This window comes from Desmodus rotundus, chromosome 10, assembly GCF_022682495.2.
Source record: "Desmodus rotundus isolate HL8 chromosome 10, HLdesRot8A.1, whole genome shotgun sequence".
Taxonomy (NCBI): Eukaryota; Metazoa; Chordata; class Mammalia; order Chiroptera; family Phyllostomidae; genus Desmodus; species Desmodus rotundus.
Genome location: NC_071396.1, coordinates 35963495 through 35980037, shown reverse-complemented (window position 1 = coordinate 35980037; position 16543 = coordinate 35963495). Strand labels below are relative to the sequence as shown.

Genomic DNA, 16543 nt, shown 5'->3' with positions numbered 1-16543 from the left:
GGGGGGGCCCAAGGGGTCCCTTACGTACCTTATTGTTGCCACTGCACACTCTGATAATGGACACATAGTGTCTAATTTTTCTGCAAGTAGAAAACAAGGCGTTATTGCTCTCCCGACTCTATTCTAATGGTTACACAGCTATTCTTTCATTATCAAAAGAGCATCGCTCTCTCACAAAGTTCTCTGAGAAAAGCGCTCCTCTGGCCTGTGGCCAAGACCACCAGTAGCAGAGTCTACACTCACCCTGCGGTGTCTGCTGAAGAGAAGTTGACTCTTCAGTAAAAACGACAAAATCCTTCCAAGTCATCATAACGTACAATAAAAAATACCTATGTGTTTAAAAACGTACTGCACGTTAACCAGCCAGAAGCCTGCAGTCCCTCACTACTGTGTTTGCATTTCACGGCCCTCCTATCGATGTCACTCACGCTCCCCTGAGCCATCCGGTCACAGCCACTCAGGGGAACAGCCGGAGGCCACTGAGGCCCTCCTCGGTCAGCTCTGCTGACGGCAAAGCCCCCAGGCCTTATCTCAGAAGCTGCTGACTCTCCTCACTTACTGTTCCTTTGATTTTTTTTCCCCGTTTTTCCCCTTGATAATCAAACACCTGTATGCTTATCACAAAAAAAATTTGGAAAGGACATAAAAAAGCAAAGAGTCAGAACAGAGAGCCCACACACTCCCATCTGCCTAAGGCCACCGCCAACTGGCAGCAAAGCCTGGTGACTGAGCACGTGAGCCCGGAGGCCTCAGCCTGGCTCTGTCAGGCCCTGGCAGCCGCACCCGCACCCGCACCAGCAGGCCTCCGTTTCCTGATCTGGAGCGGGGAGACAGTGGAGAGCACAACGTGAAGGACTGTCTAGCAGGCACGAGAGGCGCAGGTGTGAGGACCCCCGCTGCCACACCGCCTCCTCTTCCCTTTCCCTTTCTCCATTTTCAGGTCTGAGACCACACGCTAGGTGTGGTTTTACAGTTTGATTTCTGCATTTGTCATAAGCACTTTTCCTTGTAATTTACTTTTCTATCATTTCTAATGGTTGCACATTTTACTGCTGGGTGTTCTGTAACATAGTCACACTTTCCCGTTGTTCTATGTGACTTAGCACAGATTCTGAGAAAAACCACAGATTTTTAGGCTCCTGATACACTGCTTCCCAATCTGTAGTCACATCTGTCTTATGGGAGTTCCCATAAATGACAGTATTTAGAATGTTAATTCAATTGGTAACTCTATGCGGCAGTAACACACAGGCTATCAGATCAGATGGAAACCGATTACACGTGGGGAGCCGCCAGTCAGTGTTCCGACCGCAGGGCCTCACAGAGGGACCTCCCAGGTCCAGGGTGTTCGTTCCCGCACATCTGCTGGAGGTTCTGGGGCCTGGGGGGCAGGCTGCAGGCATGAGGCAGCCACCCCGGAAGGCCCTTCTTTGACGACCCCTGACCTATTTCAAGTCTTTCTTTAAAATTTCTGCATGCAGTTCTTAACTTAAGTATTCAAAGCACATTTTACCACAAGCCAAACACGGTGTGTTGATTGGAGTGCTCGTTTTCTCCACTTACCCTCCCTGTCCAATGACAGGTGTTATCTTCACACTTTGTTGCACATTATCTCCGTTTTGGGCATAGTAAACTCCTTGCCACTCCTATAAATGGAATGTAAGCATCATTACACTTTGTGTTCAAAACATGAATCTAAGAACATTTTCCACTCCTGGTTCCAATCCATTTCCCGTTGCACAGGTAATTAGCATAAAAGGTATCTTTAGCCCCAAATACAATTTTGGGCAATCTGACAATTCTTTTTTACCCTCCCAAGCCCACCTCCTCCTGGCTGCTGACAGAAGCTGGTCACCACACTGAGCGGGCACGTGCATCCCATTTGCTGGCAGAAGAGGTCCCTGCCCCTCGAGGGAAGCGAACCCCCTCACTTCACCACACAGGTTCCTCCCCTCATGGCTCCTACCTGCTACAGTGGGGTGAGGGGCGTGTGGCCCCTGGCCCCGCATTTGGGAGGGGAGAACAGGACTAGGAAGAGAAGGGAACGTTCTGTGGCCACTAGCAGGCTGGGCTGCTACCACCATCTGGACCGGGGGGCGGCTTTCGGACCCTCTGCATCTGGGTGGGGATGAGGAGGCAACGGCCAGGACCGGGCTCAGGCAGAACAGAGAGGTGAGACCTTAGAAAGCAGGGCTGCCACCGCACCAGTCGCGCTCGCAGGTCAGACAAGACAGAGGCATTCTTCCCAAGCAGAACCGCAGCCTCGGGAGCAGCTGCGTGCGGGATGGGGCTGCAGGTGGCACCCCTGCTCTTGAGGAGGTGGGAGAGGCCTGGGAGAAGCCTGCACTGGTTACCACCTAAAAGATTCTGAATTCCTCCAAAAGTCACCAAGGGTTCTCAAGCTGTAACAATCCCTAAAACCCACTGAAGGACACAACTCACAGGGTGCTGAACAACCTCAGCCATCACGAGTCCCACAGGACTTGAGCTGAGGCACCCCACGGCAGCCTGGGTGGCTCAGCTCCAATCTCCTGTACAGACCCTTAGAGAAACTCAGCCCTGAAGTCTCCCAGGCTTGGGGCGTGGCGAGCTGAACACAAATGCCAATGGTAAAGTCTCATGCTCAGACTCCTCTGGGAGAGGGGATCCGAGAGAAACCAGGACACGGACAGAGCAGAGGACGGTCACAGACGCTTCCTGGCATACTTCTGAAAACAATACGCACCAACAAAGCAATGAACTCAAAAAGAGCTGGAGAGACCAGCTTGGTGCCCACTTGCCCAGGGGCAGGAGGGATGTGCGGGCACTACTAAGGTCTCAGTGGTGGCTGGCACACAGGAAACAGGCAAGGACTAAACAGGGATCCCAGGCAGAAACGCACGCCCTGTTCTCCATCTCCATGTTTGCACCTCAGCAGACAGGCCTGAGAGTTACAGCTGAAGCTCTCTATCCAGAGAAAGACAGGAGACTGGGTGTGGTGGTGTTTGCCCAAGTCTGAGCATAAAGCACCCCTGAACCACGTACTTTAAATGTACAAATTGTACAGGCTGTGAATTGTCTCTTGAAAGAGCTGTTAGATTTTAAAAAGAGTGGGAGAAATACGAGAGCCCAATTCAACCAGTCAATCCACACTTTAAGAGCACTTTTAGGATTTCCTCCAGTCCCTTCTGAAAGACGCGGGCAGCGGTCGGCCACCGGCCAGAGCTGCACGGTCCAGCCCTCAGAGCAGGGCGGGTCAGCAACGACTTCACTGGGGTAACAGTGGCCTGTAAGCTTTCTGGTCACCAGTGGAAACAAAAGCTATTTACTTGTCATAGATCCTATTTCTTATCAAAAATATACTTTAAAGTATTGACCTATCAGAAATTCATAAGTTTCAGTTCCTGAGAATAGCCAAGCTCTGCCATAGAATGCTGTCAGGAAGATGCCACCCGGTAGTTTAAATGCACACGAACTCCACGCAAGGTCGTGGCGCTCGGCATAGGCCTGCTTCTCACGCAGGGCTCCACACAGGCTACCCCCTCCAGCCGTGCCCCCCCCTGAACTGCACGAGGGCCCCCACTGCCCTCCAGCTCTGGGCCGGGCGCTGCAGCACGCCGGGTGTCTGTTGAGACAGTCCCTCTCGGTGCTCATCACCTTAATTAAACCGCCGCCGCCCTACCCCAGGGCTAGCACAGTGCCCGCCTGTGGTGAACAGTCAGAACAGATGAACTTCCACTGATGGAGAGAAAAGGCAGGCCGAGGTCAGACAACAGAGCCCTGGGAGCCCGGCTGAGGGATATGAGCTCCATACGCAGTGGGTGACAGGGCCAGAAAGGTGGCAGGCAAGCCTCGTCACTCAGCACTGTAGGTGGACAAACTGGAGGCTGGGGCTGTGGGAGCAGGAGTCCAGCTGGATTCAGCCAGCACAAGCCCAGGGTGCGAAAGGCCCCGAACAAGGTCAGGCCCAGGCAGTGGACACTCAAAGGCAGGGGCTTAGCAGACATCAGGCTTAATGATGGATGTGATGGAAGAGACCAAAGGGAGGCAGGGGAACCAGAGCCACCCCAGGGCTCCAAGTGCAGGCAACTGTGAGGGCGGAGTTCGAGCAGAGACCGCAGGGCTGCAGAGGGCCGGTCAAAGAGCCCTGGTGAGCTCGGGGGATACAGATGCAGAGTTGGAGAAGATGGGGATCCGTGGGGGAGGGAAGCACAAGAGTCACAGGGACCAGGGTGAACAGCTGTGAAAGGATAAAGGCTCCGCAGCCATCCGCAATGTCCCGGGTGGGGGCGGAGCAGCCAACGTTCACTCAGCACCTACAAGACCCGATTTCTGAGGCAAAAAATTCAAACTCTCTGAAAGAGAAGAGCAGTGGAGGCCCAGGTGTCGGAGAAGATGAGAGGCTGGGTCCTATAGTCCTGATGGAGAAGCCCTGGGGAGGTGGGAGGGGAGGCGAGGTCAGAGCACACATGTGGGGCCCAGGGGAGCATGGGGGTGCGGCCTGGAAACAAAGGCCCCCACAGTATCAGCCCCCACAGAGGAGCCGTCTGTTGAGGACAGTGGGCAGAGGGCATCTGGAGAGATGGTGTTCACAGCGTTCTCTGCTTGAACGTCAGAATTTCTCCTCTGCCCCCAGGACTATCTGACTGACAGGCACCCCCAGAATCTGACACTCAAAAGCCCCCACCCATCACTTAAAACCCCTTCCTAAGCCTCGACTGGGTTTCCAGCGCACGTGTGAACTCTCCCCGCTCACCAGGGCACCACTGGCCCGGGCCCCGATTCCCCTGGGGAGAGCCACTAGAAAGGCTGCACATTCTGTCACCTGCAAACCTTGCCCAGCTACACGCCCCGTCCTGCCACCTCGGCGCTGCCAGACAACAAGCGAGTCACCAACACAGGACAAATGGCTACTTTTTCTCTCTTCCCAAGCGCTCAGAGCACACACAAACTAACCAGGCTCCTCTTCGAAATAAAGTGCTCCAGAGGTCAGAAATGTGGTCATCTCCAGACCTCTCTACTCACAGTCAACAGGGAGCTTGGAGAATATGTCTCCTCCTGTTCCAGTTCCAGGCCCTTTGTACCTGTACCTGGTGCCCAGCAGCGTAACTCAAGGGTGAAATGCTTCTCGCCTGGAGTTGGAAGACCCTGGGCCAACAGCTCACCAGCCGCAGGGCCCTCTCCACCCCTGCCGGCCACCCGAGCGTAACTACCGTCAGGTCAAGGCACACCAGGGCCAGCACCCCTGGCTCCTGCCCGTATGAAGCTCACACCTGCACTGCAGGCCGATCCAGGGGCAGCACGGGGCCTACGTGCCAGGACTTGGAAGGCCACGGCAAAGCCCCCTCCAGGCTGCCGGGTCTCAGGCAATGGCTGCCCTGTACCTTGCTTCTGGGGACACCCTGCTCAAGGGAGGATGGAATACTGGCTCTAACCTGGGTGGTGTGCCTGACACCTGAGGGCCCCTCCATCCACCTCAGACGTCATTTCTTTCTAGTGAGAAATCACCATCGTGTGCTCAGAGCCACGGAAAAGCAGAGAGACACACACCCACTCACAGTGTCTTTGAGGGGCCCAAGCACGTGGGTCATGAGCTTCGAAAGGCGCCCCAGCCCCACAGCAGACTGCCCTTTTCTGTAGTGGGGCAGCACTGGCCACAGGGGAAAGGGTGTCGCTTCCACGGGGGCCTCCACAGCGAGCAGGAAAGCAGGTCACCAGTTCCTCCAGTTTGTTTCAGTGATCACATTAACAGTCCCCACCCAGCTTCCAAAGGGTGAGGTGAGCCCAGCAGGAAAAACTGAGAATGTCTATGAAAAGCAGGAGCATTTACTTCTGCCCATATTTTAAAACCTAGGAAGTGTCGGAAGCCACAGATCAGAGAGGGAGAGTTTCTCGCAGGCCGGCCCGCCTTCCCTCTGTCCGCCCTCCAGCGCCGCACTCACGGGCCTCCTTACACGCCCGAGCAGTGGCCCCTCTCAGCTGTCTGGCTGGCTGGCTCCCTGGAATATGAGTTCTCTAAGGCAGGACTTAGCATTTTGGTCTTCCTGCCAAACCAGAATCCAGCAGAGTGCCTGGCACACAGGACACATTTCTAAAAAACGCTGCACGAGTGAACAGGCTCACAGAACCGCGGGGCTCAGAGGTGCCCCAAGAATGTGCCCCTTCAGTGGGGATCCTTCACCCAGACCATCCGCCTATACCCGCCACTTAGAGGATCAACTATTAGAAAGATCAATGTAGTCGTTACAAAGATGATAACAATGCCTGTAAGTGTCAATGAAAGCTACTCTGATTACTGGTTGATCATATTACAGACTTTCTCGGCCTCAGTTTCCTCATCTGCAAAATGGGAATAACAGGGAAAAGCACCTCTACACTCCTCTCCTGCCCTGCTGGGAAGAGTGAGGCTGAGATTACCTGGCACAGGCAATGCGCAATGAACGCTAAGTCTCCTTCCTTCCGTCTCTGTTACGTTAAAGTAAAAAAGGTACTAACCTCTCACTTACCTTCCCGGTCTTGATGCATGAATTTATAGTATCGAGCAAATCTGCCTTTTTTTCATTTATAGGCACTTCTGCTAACTCCTTCCCTATTAAGTCACCTGATTTATAGCCCATTGTTGTTTCAAATGCAGGATTTGCATACTGGGGAGGCAAAAAAAAAAAAAAAAAAAAAGCATCTGGTGAAATAAAAAAATTTTGAAAAAAGGACAATAAAGACTATTCACTCAGCCACCATGTTTCCCCGCTGCAGCTCGGGAGCCTGGAGCTCACCACACAGTTCTGAAGCCACAAGAGCGCAACCCCTGAACAGCCCTGGAGTCCCGAGAAGCCTCTCTGCAATGTCCCTGTCCCCGCCCACTGAAACACCAGCAGAGGGAAGAGCCCCGGGGACAGGCCAGGGGCTGCTCAGATCACACTCGGTGGAATAAAGCATCTGTTTGGTGGGAAGGAGACGTTTATCTTGCCTCTGTCGTGTGAGGCAAATGAACAATGTGTTTGGAAAGCAGGCTGTGAACGAAGAGGTGTCTGCAAGTATGAGGCTTTACAGTTAAATTTCAAATAGGCCTACAAGACCAGAGGAAAATGTATGGGAAAGCTAGGCATGTGCTAATAATAACAAAAATGATGACAAAATAACACTTGAAACTGTCTATTTTCCTTGGCAGGCGCTACAGTAAGCACTTCACACACAGCAACTCATTTGGTCCTCAGAACATCCTTAGGAAAGGCAGGTTGTCATTGGCGTTAATACTTCTCCCATTCGTACAGATGACAGGCAGACGCAGACAGATTACGTAACCCTCCCAAAGACACTCTGCCAGGACAGGCCGAGGCCTGTCTGACACTGAGCCTGGGCCCTCACCCACTGCGCTGCCCCTCAGGGCCCCAGCTGCTCAGTGTGGACTTCAGCTCTTCATCAAGAGAGTCATAAGTTAGAGTGACGGGAAGGACCGGGTGCTCAGAATTCAGTCCAAGTGCAGCTGTGTCCTCAGACACAAGGGACATTTCTCCGGGACAGCCCTCTCCTGGTGTTACCTAAAAGCGCAAGCCTGTTGTCGGGGGTCACTGACCTAAACCCACTTTGCTAATAATGGGTGATTTGTTCAGTAATTAGCAGGTTATTTTTGAAGTTTTAAGTAGTTTCTAGTAAATTTCTATAGGTGTAAACTACCTTCAAAAACCGTAAGAAAGGCGAGAACCCGCAGACCTGCGGTCATCCCCGCTGTGCCACCGGTCCCCTCTACCCACCCGCGCCGGGAATAGTTCTGGATAAGTCTCCCCTTAAACAAAAAAGTAATTATTAGTACCTTGTCTTACTCATAGGGAACTTATTTTAAGTTACACATTTTAAAGACTTTGTTCTGATAATCCTCTAGGGAGAAAACTGGTCTCTTGAACTTCAAAAAGAAAAAAAAAATCATATTGCAGGGGTTCAGTCCCAAAAATGAGAACCAACACACACAGAAGGACAGAACTTCCAAAGTAACAAACCTGTATAAGGTGGTCTTCACTTATAATTTCAATTGCCTCTTGACTTTTCTCTAATGCAGTGAATACTGAGTTACAAGCCCTTTATGGGTAGGAGAAAAAAAAAAAAAAAAGGACAGATTAATGTAAGTACTACACAATCCAATCCAATCCCTGGGTATAACATCAACTTGCTTAAATGTGCTTTTTGTCTGCTTATAAAGGTAACGAATGCTAATCCAAAAAAGAGGGGAGGAAATATTAAAAAGCATAAAGAAGAGATCACCTCCTCCCCCAATACCACCACGTGGGCCAAGACCAGGCACACCGTGGTGCCCTTCCTCCCCGTCTGAGGACCCCGGGGCGGGGTGCAACACACTCCAGGGTTTGAATCACAGCCCTTCCCTGGCTGTGGGACCCTGGGCACGAAACTGAAACTCCCCAAGTCTCCCCTCCCACCATCTGAAGAGTCCTCATGAGGCGACCCAGGCGGGAACGGCCAAGAACCCAACACAGAGCCCGGCAGAAAGGAGGCAGCCAGTGATTGGGAGCCACTGTTTTAAACGAATGCTTTTCTGAAGTTGGGATCATCGGGGTGACTGGCTTTACCTTCTGCTGTGTTCACTTAGCCTCATTTCATGAGAGCGCTCCCATGTCCTTGGTGTTTGAAGACACGTTTATTTGTAATCCTCACCCTAGGGTACTTGTACTGATTTTACAGAGAGGAAGGCAGGGGGGTTGGGGGGGCCACAGGAGAGAAACATGGATGTGGGAATGTATTTTTCCCAACTTGGGTTCCCTAGTTGTCTAAATTTTTCACATTATTTAAGGCGTGTTATTTTTAAAACTGTAGACACACTGAACATTTTTATGTTGTCTAATCTGATTCTGTTCTTTCATGGAATCTGGCTCCTCTGTCATGCCGAGTGCAACTCACTAGAGTTTATTTGGGGGTACGTGTGAGACTGGGCTGTAACTCAATTCTCCTTCCAAGGGTTAACCAGTTGTCATAATCCCGCCCCGTCTGTACTGACTTAAACTGGCACACTACTCACACGCTGAAGTCTGACACACACTCACCTGGTTCTAGACTTCAATGGTCTAGCTGGACACAAAGTTGCTTGCTACAGTGTAGTGCATTTTAATATCCAGCAGAACAAGTCTGGACTCTCTTGCTCCCAATCTCTACCCCCCAGTCCCTGCTCCCTTCAGGCTTCCCTAGCTCCCTCACAGTGGACTCTCCCTCTGGCTGTCAGCTGGCGCACAGAAAACAGAGCAGGGCACACTGGCAGGTGAGGACAGAGGGTAGACAGCGGACAGACCACGGAGAGGCATGTAGGCCACCACCTAGAGTCTGAAGTTTATCCTGAAGGCAGAGGGAGGGTACCGCAGAACAGAAACACAAGGGCAGCGATGTGTTCCTGCGGTTTGAAGAACGGACAAGGAGTCAAGACTCGGTGTAGGGAACTGACAGTTTCACGATCCAGGTAAGGGAAGACGATGGCCTGAAGAGGAAGATAAGGAGGCAAATTCCACAGAGACTTAGGAAGCAAAACGAAGAGGACCCGGTGTGTGACCGGAGTTAGGGGAGTGTGAAGGAGACGCGGGGTTTTCAGTCTGGGGCCTCGGGGCAGGCGATGCTCAGTTCACTGAACTAGGGCAGTCAGGGAGAAAAGGTGGGGGCTCCCTGTTAGATATAGGGACAAGGCGGGACCCTGGTTGTCAGTTAACCTCCCTGGGGCTCAGCTGCTGGATCTCAGTTGGACAACAATCAGCTCTACCATTGCCTCCGGCTCCACAGTTCCACTCCACTCGGGAAAGAGGGTGGAGGCCTAATTCCCTGTGGGAGTTCAGCAGGGAGCGGCTGACTTTTTTTCGTCTGTCAACCTCATATAGTTTCACTAATTATTCTGCTTTTCTTGAAAGCTTATAACAAGGAGGTAGGTTTTCACCCATTTCACTTTTTAAAAAAACTTTATCAACAGCAAATGATAACGTGATTATTGTAGAAAGGAAAACATGTCACCTACCAGAGATATAACCAATGTTTAAAGGTTGGCTGTGTGTGTATATTAAAAGTATTTTTTCTTAAAAACCAAACAGAGAATTCAGTGTACATATTTTTATATCTTGCGTTTCATTCACTATTATTTTGTAGTCCCCCTTTCAATGTGAGTCTCCAGCTACTGACATGTCCACTTGTGTAGCACCCAGGCTGACTCCAAAAGTCTTTTGTGAGGAGAGGAGCCACCCCATCAGCCATCTGTCCCAACCAAGTCTTCACCTTGCAGAGGCACAGTTACCTGAGTTTCAGCTGGGAGCGCACCTCTCCGAACTCCAGCTGGAGCAGCTCGTTGTAGCAGGCCATGAGGCTCGGGTTCTCCACGTACCACTGCGGACAGAGAGCACACACCCCTCTAAGTCTCTGTGTCTATCAACAAAAATAACACTTTTCAACAGACTTCTCAATTTGCTAACTGGAGTCTGAAAAACATCTTACAGGATGAATGGGAAATGAAAGCTGAAATCTGATGGGCACCAAATTCACTTTTTAAAAAAAATAGGGCTTCAAAATGCTTCCCTTGCAGGGCTTTCAGGGAAGAGAATTTCAGTTGGGTGAGTAACAGTAACTGGCTAGAATTTTTAAGTCTGTGGCCTAGTCTCTCATCAGTTCTGGAAAATGCTTCACACGTTACCTTTGCCCATTCTCTCTCCTGTCCTTCTGGAACTCCTGTTACGTACACGTTAGGCTCATACTCTCTAGCTCCACATTGCTTAGCCTCTCTCCAACTTATTTTCTATTATTCTACCTCTGAGCTGCATGCTGGATATTTTTTTCTGAGCTGTTTAAGTTTTAAGATTTTCATTTATTATGTGTTCATTTCTCAAAATTCCATTATGTTCTGTTTAAAATTGGCTTTGCCACTTTTCACAGCTTTCTATTCCTTGCAGATATTTCCAAGCTTAGTATTTTATTTCTTTACACGTAATAAGCTCAACTGCTTTAAATTCACACCTGATGAGTCTAGCGCCTCAGGAGCACGAGGGTGTGTTTCTGCTGCCTCCGCCCTGGTTCTCGCTCGCCGTCCTGTCCCCTACACACCGGTCAGCTGTGACCGGGTGCTGCCTGCTGCCCTCCCACAATGATCTGTGCAGAATCTCTGAGGCCAAAGATGAGGGGACTTCCCCTGGGGAGGATCTGTATTGGCTCCTGCAGACATCTGGGAGAACTACCATCCAGAACACTACACTAAATCCATGGTTTGAAGTTTCTTGACTGTCTCATTGGTATAAACTTGGGCCACATATCTCCAAGGGTCAGCCTCACCCTTGACCCACAAGTCCCCAAGGCTCGCTCGCAACCAGCCAGGCAATGCCTTCAGCCTTCAGGCCCAGGAGAAACCAACAGACCAGAGCTAGGGGTGGAGAGAAGGGAGCCACGTTTGCGTAGCTTATTTCCAGAATGCCTGAACTGACCTCAAGGTTGCACGTACACAAACACACGCTATAATGACATGCCCTCCGGGGTAACTGCTCAGGAGCACACCATGAAAGGGGACTCTCACAGGCAGTTTTGAGAGATTGAGAAAGCGAGGTGTTATAGATTATTAGATTTCTAGCTTATAAAGTTAAATCAAAATGTAACACAGCACAAAGACAACAAATTTTCTTTCTTCAAATTAATTCAAAACCTTTGCTGGCTCTGAACTGAGAGTAAATTCTTTCTGGTGCTGAGCCACACTTGCACAATGGAGAAGGGGCACCTACCCTCGTAAAGCCGGCAGCGATGAGGGGCATCACAGACGATTCTTCTCTGTCCGCCCTTCAGGAGAACACAGCAAACGGGTGGAGACGATTTTTAGCAATTACGTCTCACTTCCTCATCCACTAATTTACATGACACTACGACTGTCCTATAATGAGTACTTTTGGATGAGTTAGAGTAATATACAAATCAAAAGTATAAAATCAGAAATAGTTTTCTGTTTTAGTTTCATGTATAGCTTTTTGGTAGCATATAGTAATGCTTCAAATATAGAGGTTACATTAACAGTCAAAATACAGGAGTAATCACATGTAAACACTTTAATTTAAACTAAATCATTTCCTATCTTACTCTACTGCCCGTTTATTTTTTAAAATCCCCGAGGGAGGGTGAGACAGGCAAACAGGGTCAACAGCACAGTGATGGGAAGAAGCTATAGTCTGGCGATGAGTAAGATGTGGTGCGTGCAGGTGTCGAATCATAATGCTGCGTCCATGAAACTTACATAATGTCATGAGCCAATGTCACGTCAATAAAAATGAATAAATCCCTTCTCCCCCCTGCAACAAGTTCAAGAAAATATTTCTTCTGTCTATAAAAATATGTAAGGCAAAAACATTTATTTGAATACTGCCCTTCTCCTCACGTATTTCTATCCTTTCCTTACTTATTTCCAATGCAAGGGTGAAATATAAGATGTCCTCTGTTCATGTGTAACTCAAATCTCCATACAGACAGACAGATACAGATACCTGGAGTGAGCAGGCCCCAGGAAGATAGTCCTGAAGACACTCGTACATTTGGGAGTGGAATTCTCTAGTGCTGTGCTGATTTCTAAAGTCACAGCAGACTTTAGAAGGCTGCTAAAGGCAAAGCAAAAGGCAGTCCAAAATCACAAACCCAAGCACAAGGGTAGAAACTCCCACCATGAAGGTGATGCCAAAGCCAAAGAAAGCAAAGCATAAGAAAGAAAAGGCCAAACTAGCAAGAGCTGTGCAGTCACAGACTGCAAGCTGCTCTTCAGACCTCTGTCAAGAGCCAGCATTTCACTGACACACGAATTTCAAAGTCAAAAAGGAAAAGAAGTGAAAGCTTACCTGCGTACTACGCCAATAATAACCGTGTTTTCTGAGACTTTTGAGGATCTAATAGACCTATTAAAAAAAACAAATTTTAAAATAAATTTAAAACAATTAAAAAAATAAAAACATAATTTTGGTGGAGCAATGAAAGTTGGGGGAGAGGCAGAAGGAGGAACAAAAGCTCCCTTCACACTCTGGATTCTCCTTCTTGGCTACTTGACCTGTCTCCTTTGGGGGTAAACTCCTAATCACTGGACACGGGACCCTAACACTCACGGAGCGCGACTGTAACCACTGACTGAGAGCATGTGCCTCCCACCTGTGCTGTTCTTTGTGGGCCTAGTTGTCTCGGGCGGAGCATTTTCCCTCCCTCCTGCTTCTTCCGACCAAAGGCAGTGCTAGTTTATGTGCATTACCACAGCGAGGGCCAGAGTGCAGTGGGATGGAGAACGCAAGGGCCGGCTCCCCACTGTGTGCTAGGCAGCACAGAGACACACTGCTAGGCAGAGTGTAGGCAAAAACAGTAACAACAGAAAATTTAACCTAGGAAAGGCAAGAAGTTCTCATCAGTCTAAAAGAGGAGGGATCAACCCCTGACAGAAAAGGTTAAGAATGGAGGGCTGGCTGAGAAAGTAGGAGACACTGTACCACAGACATCACACCACGGAGCAGAGGCTCACCAGACAGTAAATTCAACCTTCTGGAGCAGCAGCTCCCCAGGAAGCCTGGGGAATGGGAACCGGCCAAGAGATCAGAGGGGGCAGAAATAAGTGTGACAAAGAGGGGCAGAAGAAGGAAAAGAAACTGCTCCACTAGACAGTGCAACCGCTTTGAACTCACCCTGCACTGGGCAAGAAAGCAGGCCTCTCCAAAGAAAAACCAGGAAGGAGCAGAGCAGCCCTACACACCCTGCCTGTCCCTGCAAGGGCTGCTCCCTTTATCCAGGATGTTTTCTCCACCTTTCTTCCCTTCAAAACTCCTGCTCATCCTTCAGGACTCAACCCAGACACCCTGCGTGCAGTCCTCCCTGACACGGGCACCTCCAGCAATGGGTATGCACGTCCTCTGGGGGCACACGGGAGCCTGTACCGGCATCACTTGCTCGTCCTGCCAATTACAGCCCTCGTTCCTCAGAGGCAAGAACCACCATCTTCTTCACCCCCATGCCTCTAATAGAAAATGCCGTGCCCAGAACTGAGAAGATGGGCAAGGTAGGGCTCCTGAGCTGGTAGATTTGGAAATACAGCACGCAGAATATCTGGCCTTCAACAACGAGTGTAAAGAGGTCTGAACATCCCCAACAGAGACACAGGGAATGCAAAGAGCCTTCTAAGGGCATGTCTTGTTCCTGTTTTTTCAGTTTTCAACCCCCGTTATATTTAGACCAAATCTCTTCTATCTCCCAAAAGTCAAGCATTTAAATGTCCTTAAAATTAATGTATAAAATTTTATATTAAAATTATGATTTGTCTTTCCCCAATCTAGTAAGTAAAAATGAATGTCTCACTTTGCCTTGCTTCCATCAGCAGCAAATAATTTTTTTTAAATTACTTTTCTTAGATTTATGTATGCTACCCAGAATTCTCTCCTAATGCTGATATTCTGAGAGTATTATAAACAGGGCACATTCACCTAACAGTAGAAGACAATTTTCAAACATCTGGAAAACTATAACAACTTGTTGCAGTAATATGCAGGTGACAGTGGTGGTTAATTACATACTGGGTTTCACCTTAACACTTAACGGTCCTCATTCATACTTTCTTACCATTTTAAGCAAAGTGAAACAAAGCAAGAGATAAAGATCAGATGAAGAAATAATGGCGTGCTAATCTAACGATGCCTTGCTTATTTTACATGCCTGGAAGGCAACTTAAAGGGCACTGAATTTAACTTAACGCATGTCGGGGCTGCCTTATCATCACGAATGCTGGTGGGACCACTTGGGCTGAGTCTCGTGCTCACCTGCACAGCGCCTCTGCATCCAGTTGCCGGGGATTTCTGTGGTCGATGATGATGATGTCGTGGTGTTTGGCCAGGAAAGAGGCCATGACGGTGTGAGCCTCCTTGGTGACCGTACACTTAAACCCTGCTTTTTCACACGCCTTACAGAATCCGTTACACTGGTTGTCCTCTTTGGTAAACACTAAAAGTACCTGAATCAAAAAAGCAGAAACACTTAAAAAAAAAAAAAAGAGAGAGAGAGAGATGTTGGAATTTCACTTCTTAACAAGACACAGAAAACTCCCAAGTCAAGTACACAGAAGTAAACTTAATCTGTTGATATAAATCCTTCTCCTACACATAACTCTGGGACATTACGACTCAGCTCCTAGAAAGCAGTGCTATTATTCTATCTGCTCTCGGTCAAGTCCAAGTGCATGGATCACATACTTATGTCTTTCGCTAGTAAACCCACTGGCAGAACCCATCAAAGGCTTGATTAAGCACTTTATTCTGAAACTAAATCAATTAAACTACACACATACTTACTTCAGTTAACAGTAAGTTAACTAGGCAAGTCCTTAGATGGCAAATGCTAATATTTCAGTCAAACTCCTAGAATACTAATACATTATATAATGTATTTAAATGTTTTGACTCAAGACTTTATGTAATCCCTCCAAGTTGAAAAAAGTTACTTTAAATTTTTAAAAGAAGAGATTTAAAGTAGACCAAAACATTACACTCGAAGCCCTGTCGGTGAGGTGACACAGGAATGGCACCGGGTACAAGAGGCAGCGCCTGTGCTCACTGTCCCTGTGCCTGGCCCGCATCGGTGAGGCTCGGGGCTGCTGTTTGCCCCCCAGCCTGCTTCAGGGGAGCACTGCTCCATCTCCTTTAGACCTGGACTGACTCCTGGGGCCCAGGGTGGCACGGGAGAGGCTACAGAGCTGACTGAAACCCTGTCCACCCATGCTTAGTTCCTCTAAGTTCACTTGTGTGCACAAATGCAAAGCACTAGGAGAGCACACCTCTGCCAGTCTTTTCCCACATGTTCAAAAAAAATGTAACAGTGAACACGTGTTTGTGCACAGGAAACATCAAATAACTTTGGGACTAAATTTCAATTGGTTATTTTTGTCTTAATATTTTGGATGAAACAATTTATAGATATTTTTCGCTGTTGGAGCTCATTCAGAAACATAGGGAGGAACATGCTTTTTTGTTTTAATATTGGAAAATTTCAAACCTACAGAAGTTTGTGAATGACAATGAATGCCAGGATACCCTTCCTATGGTTTCATCAGGGGTTGTTAACATTTGCCACCTTTACTTGCTCCCCCGCCACCACCCTCTCCCTACAAACACATACACACACACATGCACACACACATGCACATGCATGCACACACACACAATTCTATCCCTTCCTTTCTTTATCCTCAACCTTTTTAAGTGGATTGCAGGCATTCTTCACCTGTAAATACCTCAACATGAATTTCTAAGAAAAGTATACTCCCTTGCATAACTATAGCGCCAACACGGTATCTGACATAGAAGCCTACCCTCTCCCTCCCCGCCTCTTTAAAGAAAATGGACGTGAGAAAAATCACAGCACGGTTTATATCATTACCTGGAGTTGATCCGGATGAAATTTCATGGGGCCAAATTGCACTTCAGCTGCTACCTGTAGGAAAAAGATTTGTTTAAATATTAAGAAAAAAGTAAGCTTGCTTAAAATTTTCTCTCTAGTCAGAGCCACAGGCGAAGGTGAAGTTTCTGCCCTAGAGAAGAATGACACA

The 16543-nt window shown here is 48.6% G+C and overlaps 1 protein-coding gene across 5 annotated transcripts in view; it reads right to left on the bottom strand.

Annotated features, from left to right (window-relative positions):
• Nucleotides 1-16543, bottom strand: part of PDE8A (phosphodiesterase 8A) — a 96154-nt gene that overhangs the window by 22929 nt on the left and 56682 nt on the right. For 3 of the 5 annotated variants that reach the window (XM_024561685.4, XM_053912405.1, XM_053912404.2), the window contains exons 2-10: nucleotides 16375-16428; nucleotides 14763-14953; nucleotides 12813-12869; nucleotides 11718-11772; nucleotides 10253-10341; nucleotides 7974-8052; nucleotides 6486-6623; nucleotides 1564-1646; nucleotides 29-80 (exon numbers count right to left, since the gene is read on the bottom strand). In XM_024561685.4, the coding sequence (XP_024417453.3) occupies nucleotides 29-80; nucleotides 1564-1646; nucleotides 6486-6623; nucleotides 7974-8052; nucleotides 10253-10341; nucleotides 11718-11772; nucleotides 12813-12869; nucleotides 14763-14953; nucleotides 16375-16428 (798 nt within the window). Of the gene's footprint in view, nucleotides 1-28; nucleotides 81-1563; nucleotides 1647-6485; nucleotides 6624-7973; nucleotides 8053-10252; nucleotides 10342-11717; nucleotides 11773-12812; nucleotides 12870-14762; nucleotides 14976-16374; nucleotides 16429-16543 lie in introns of all 5 variants that reach the window. The other 2 variants (XM_045196410.3, XM_053912406.1) reach the window with 1 other exon arrangement.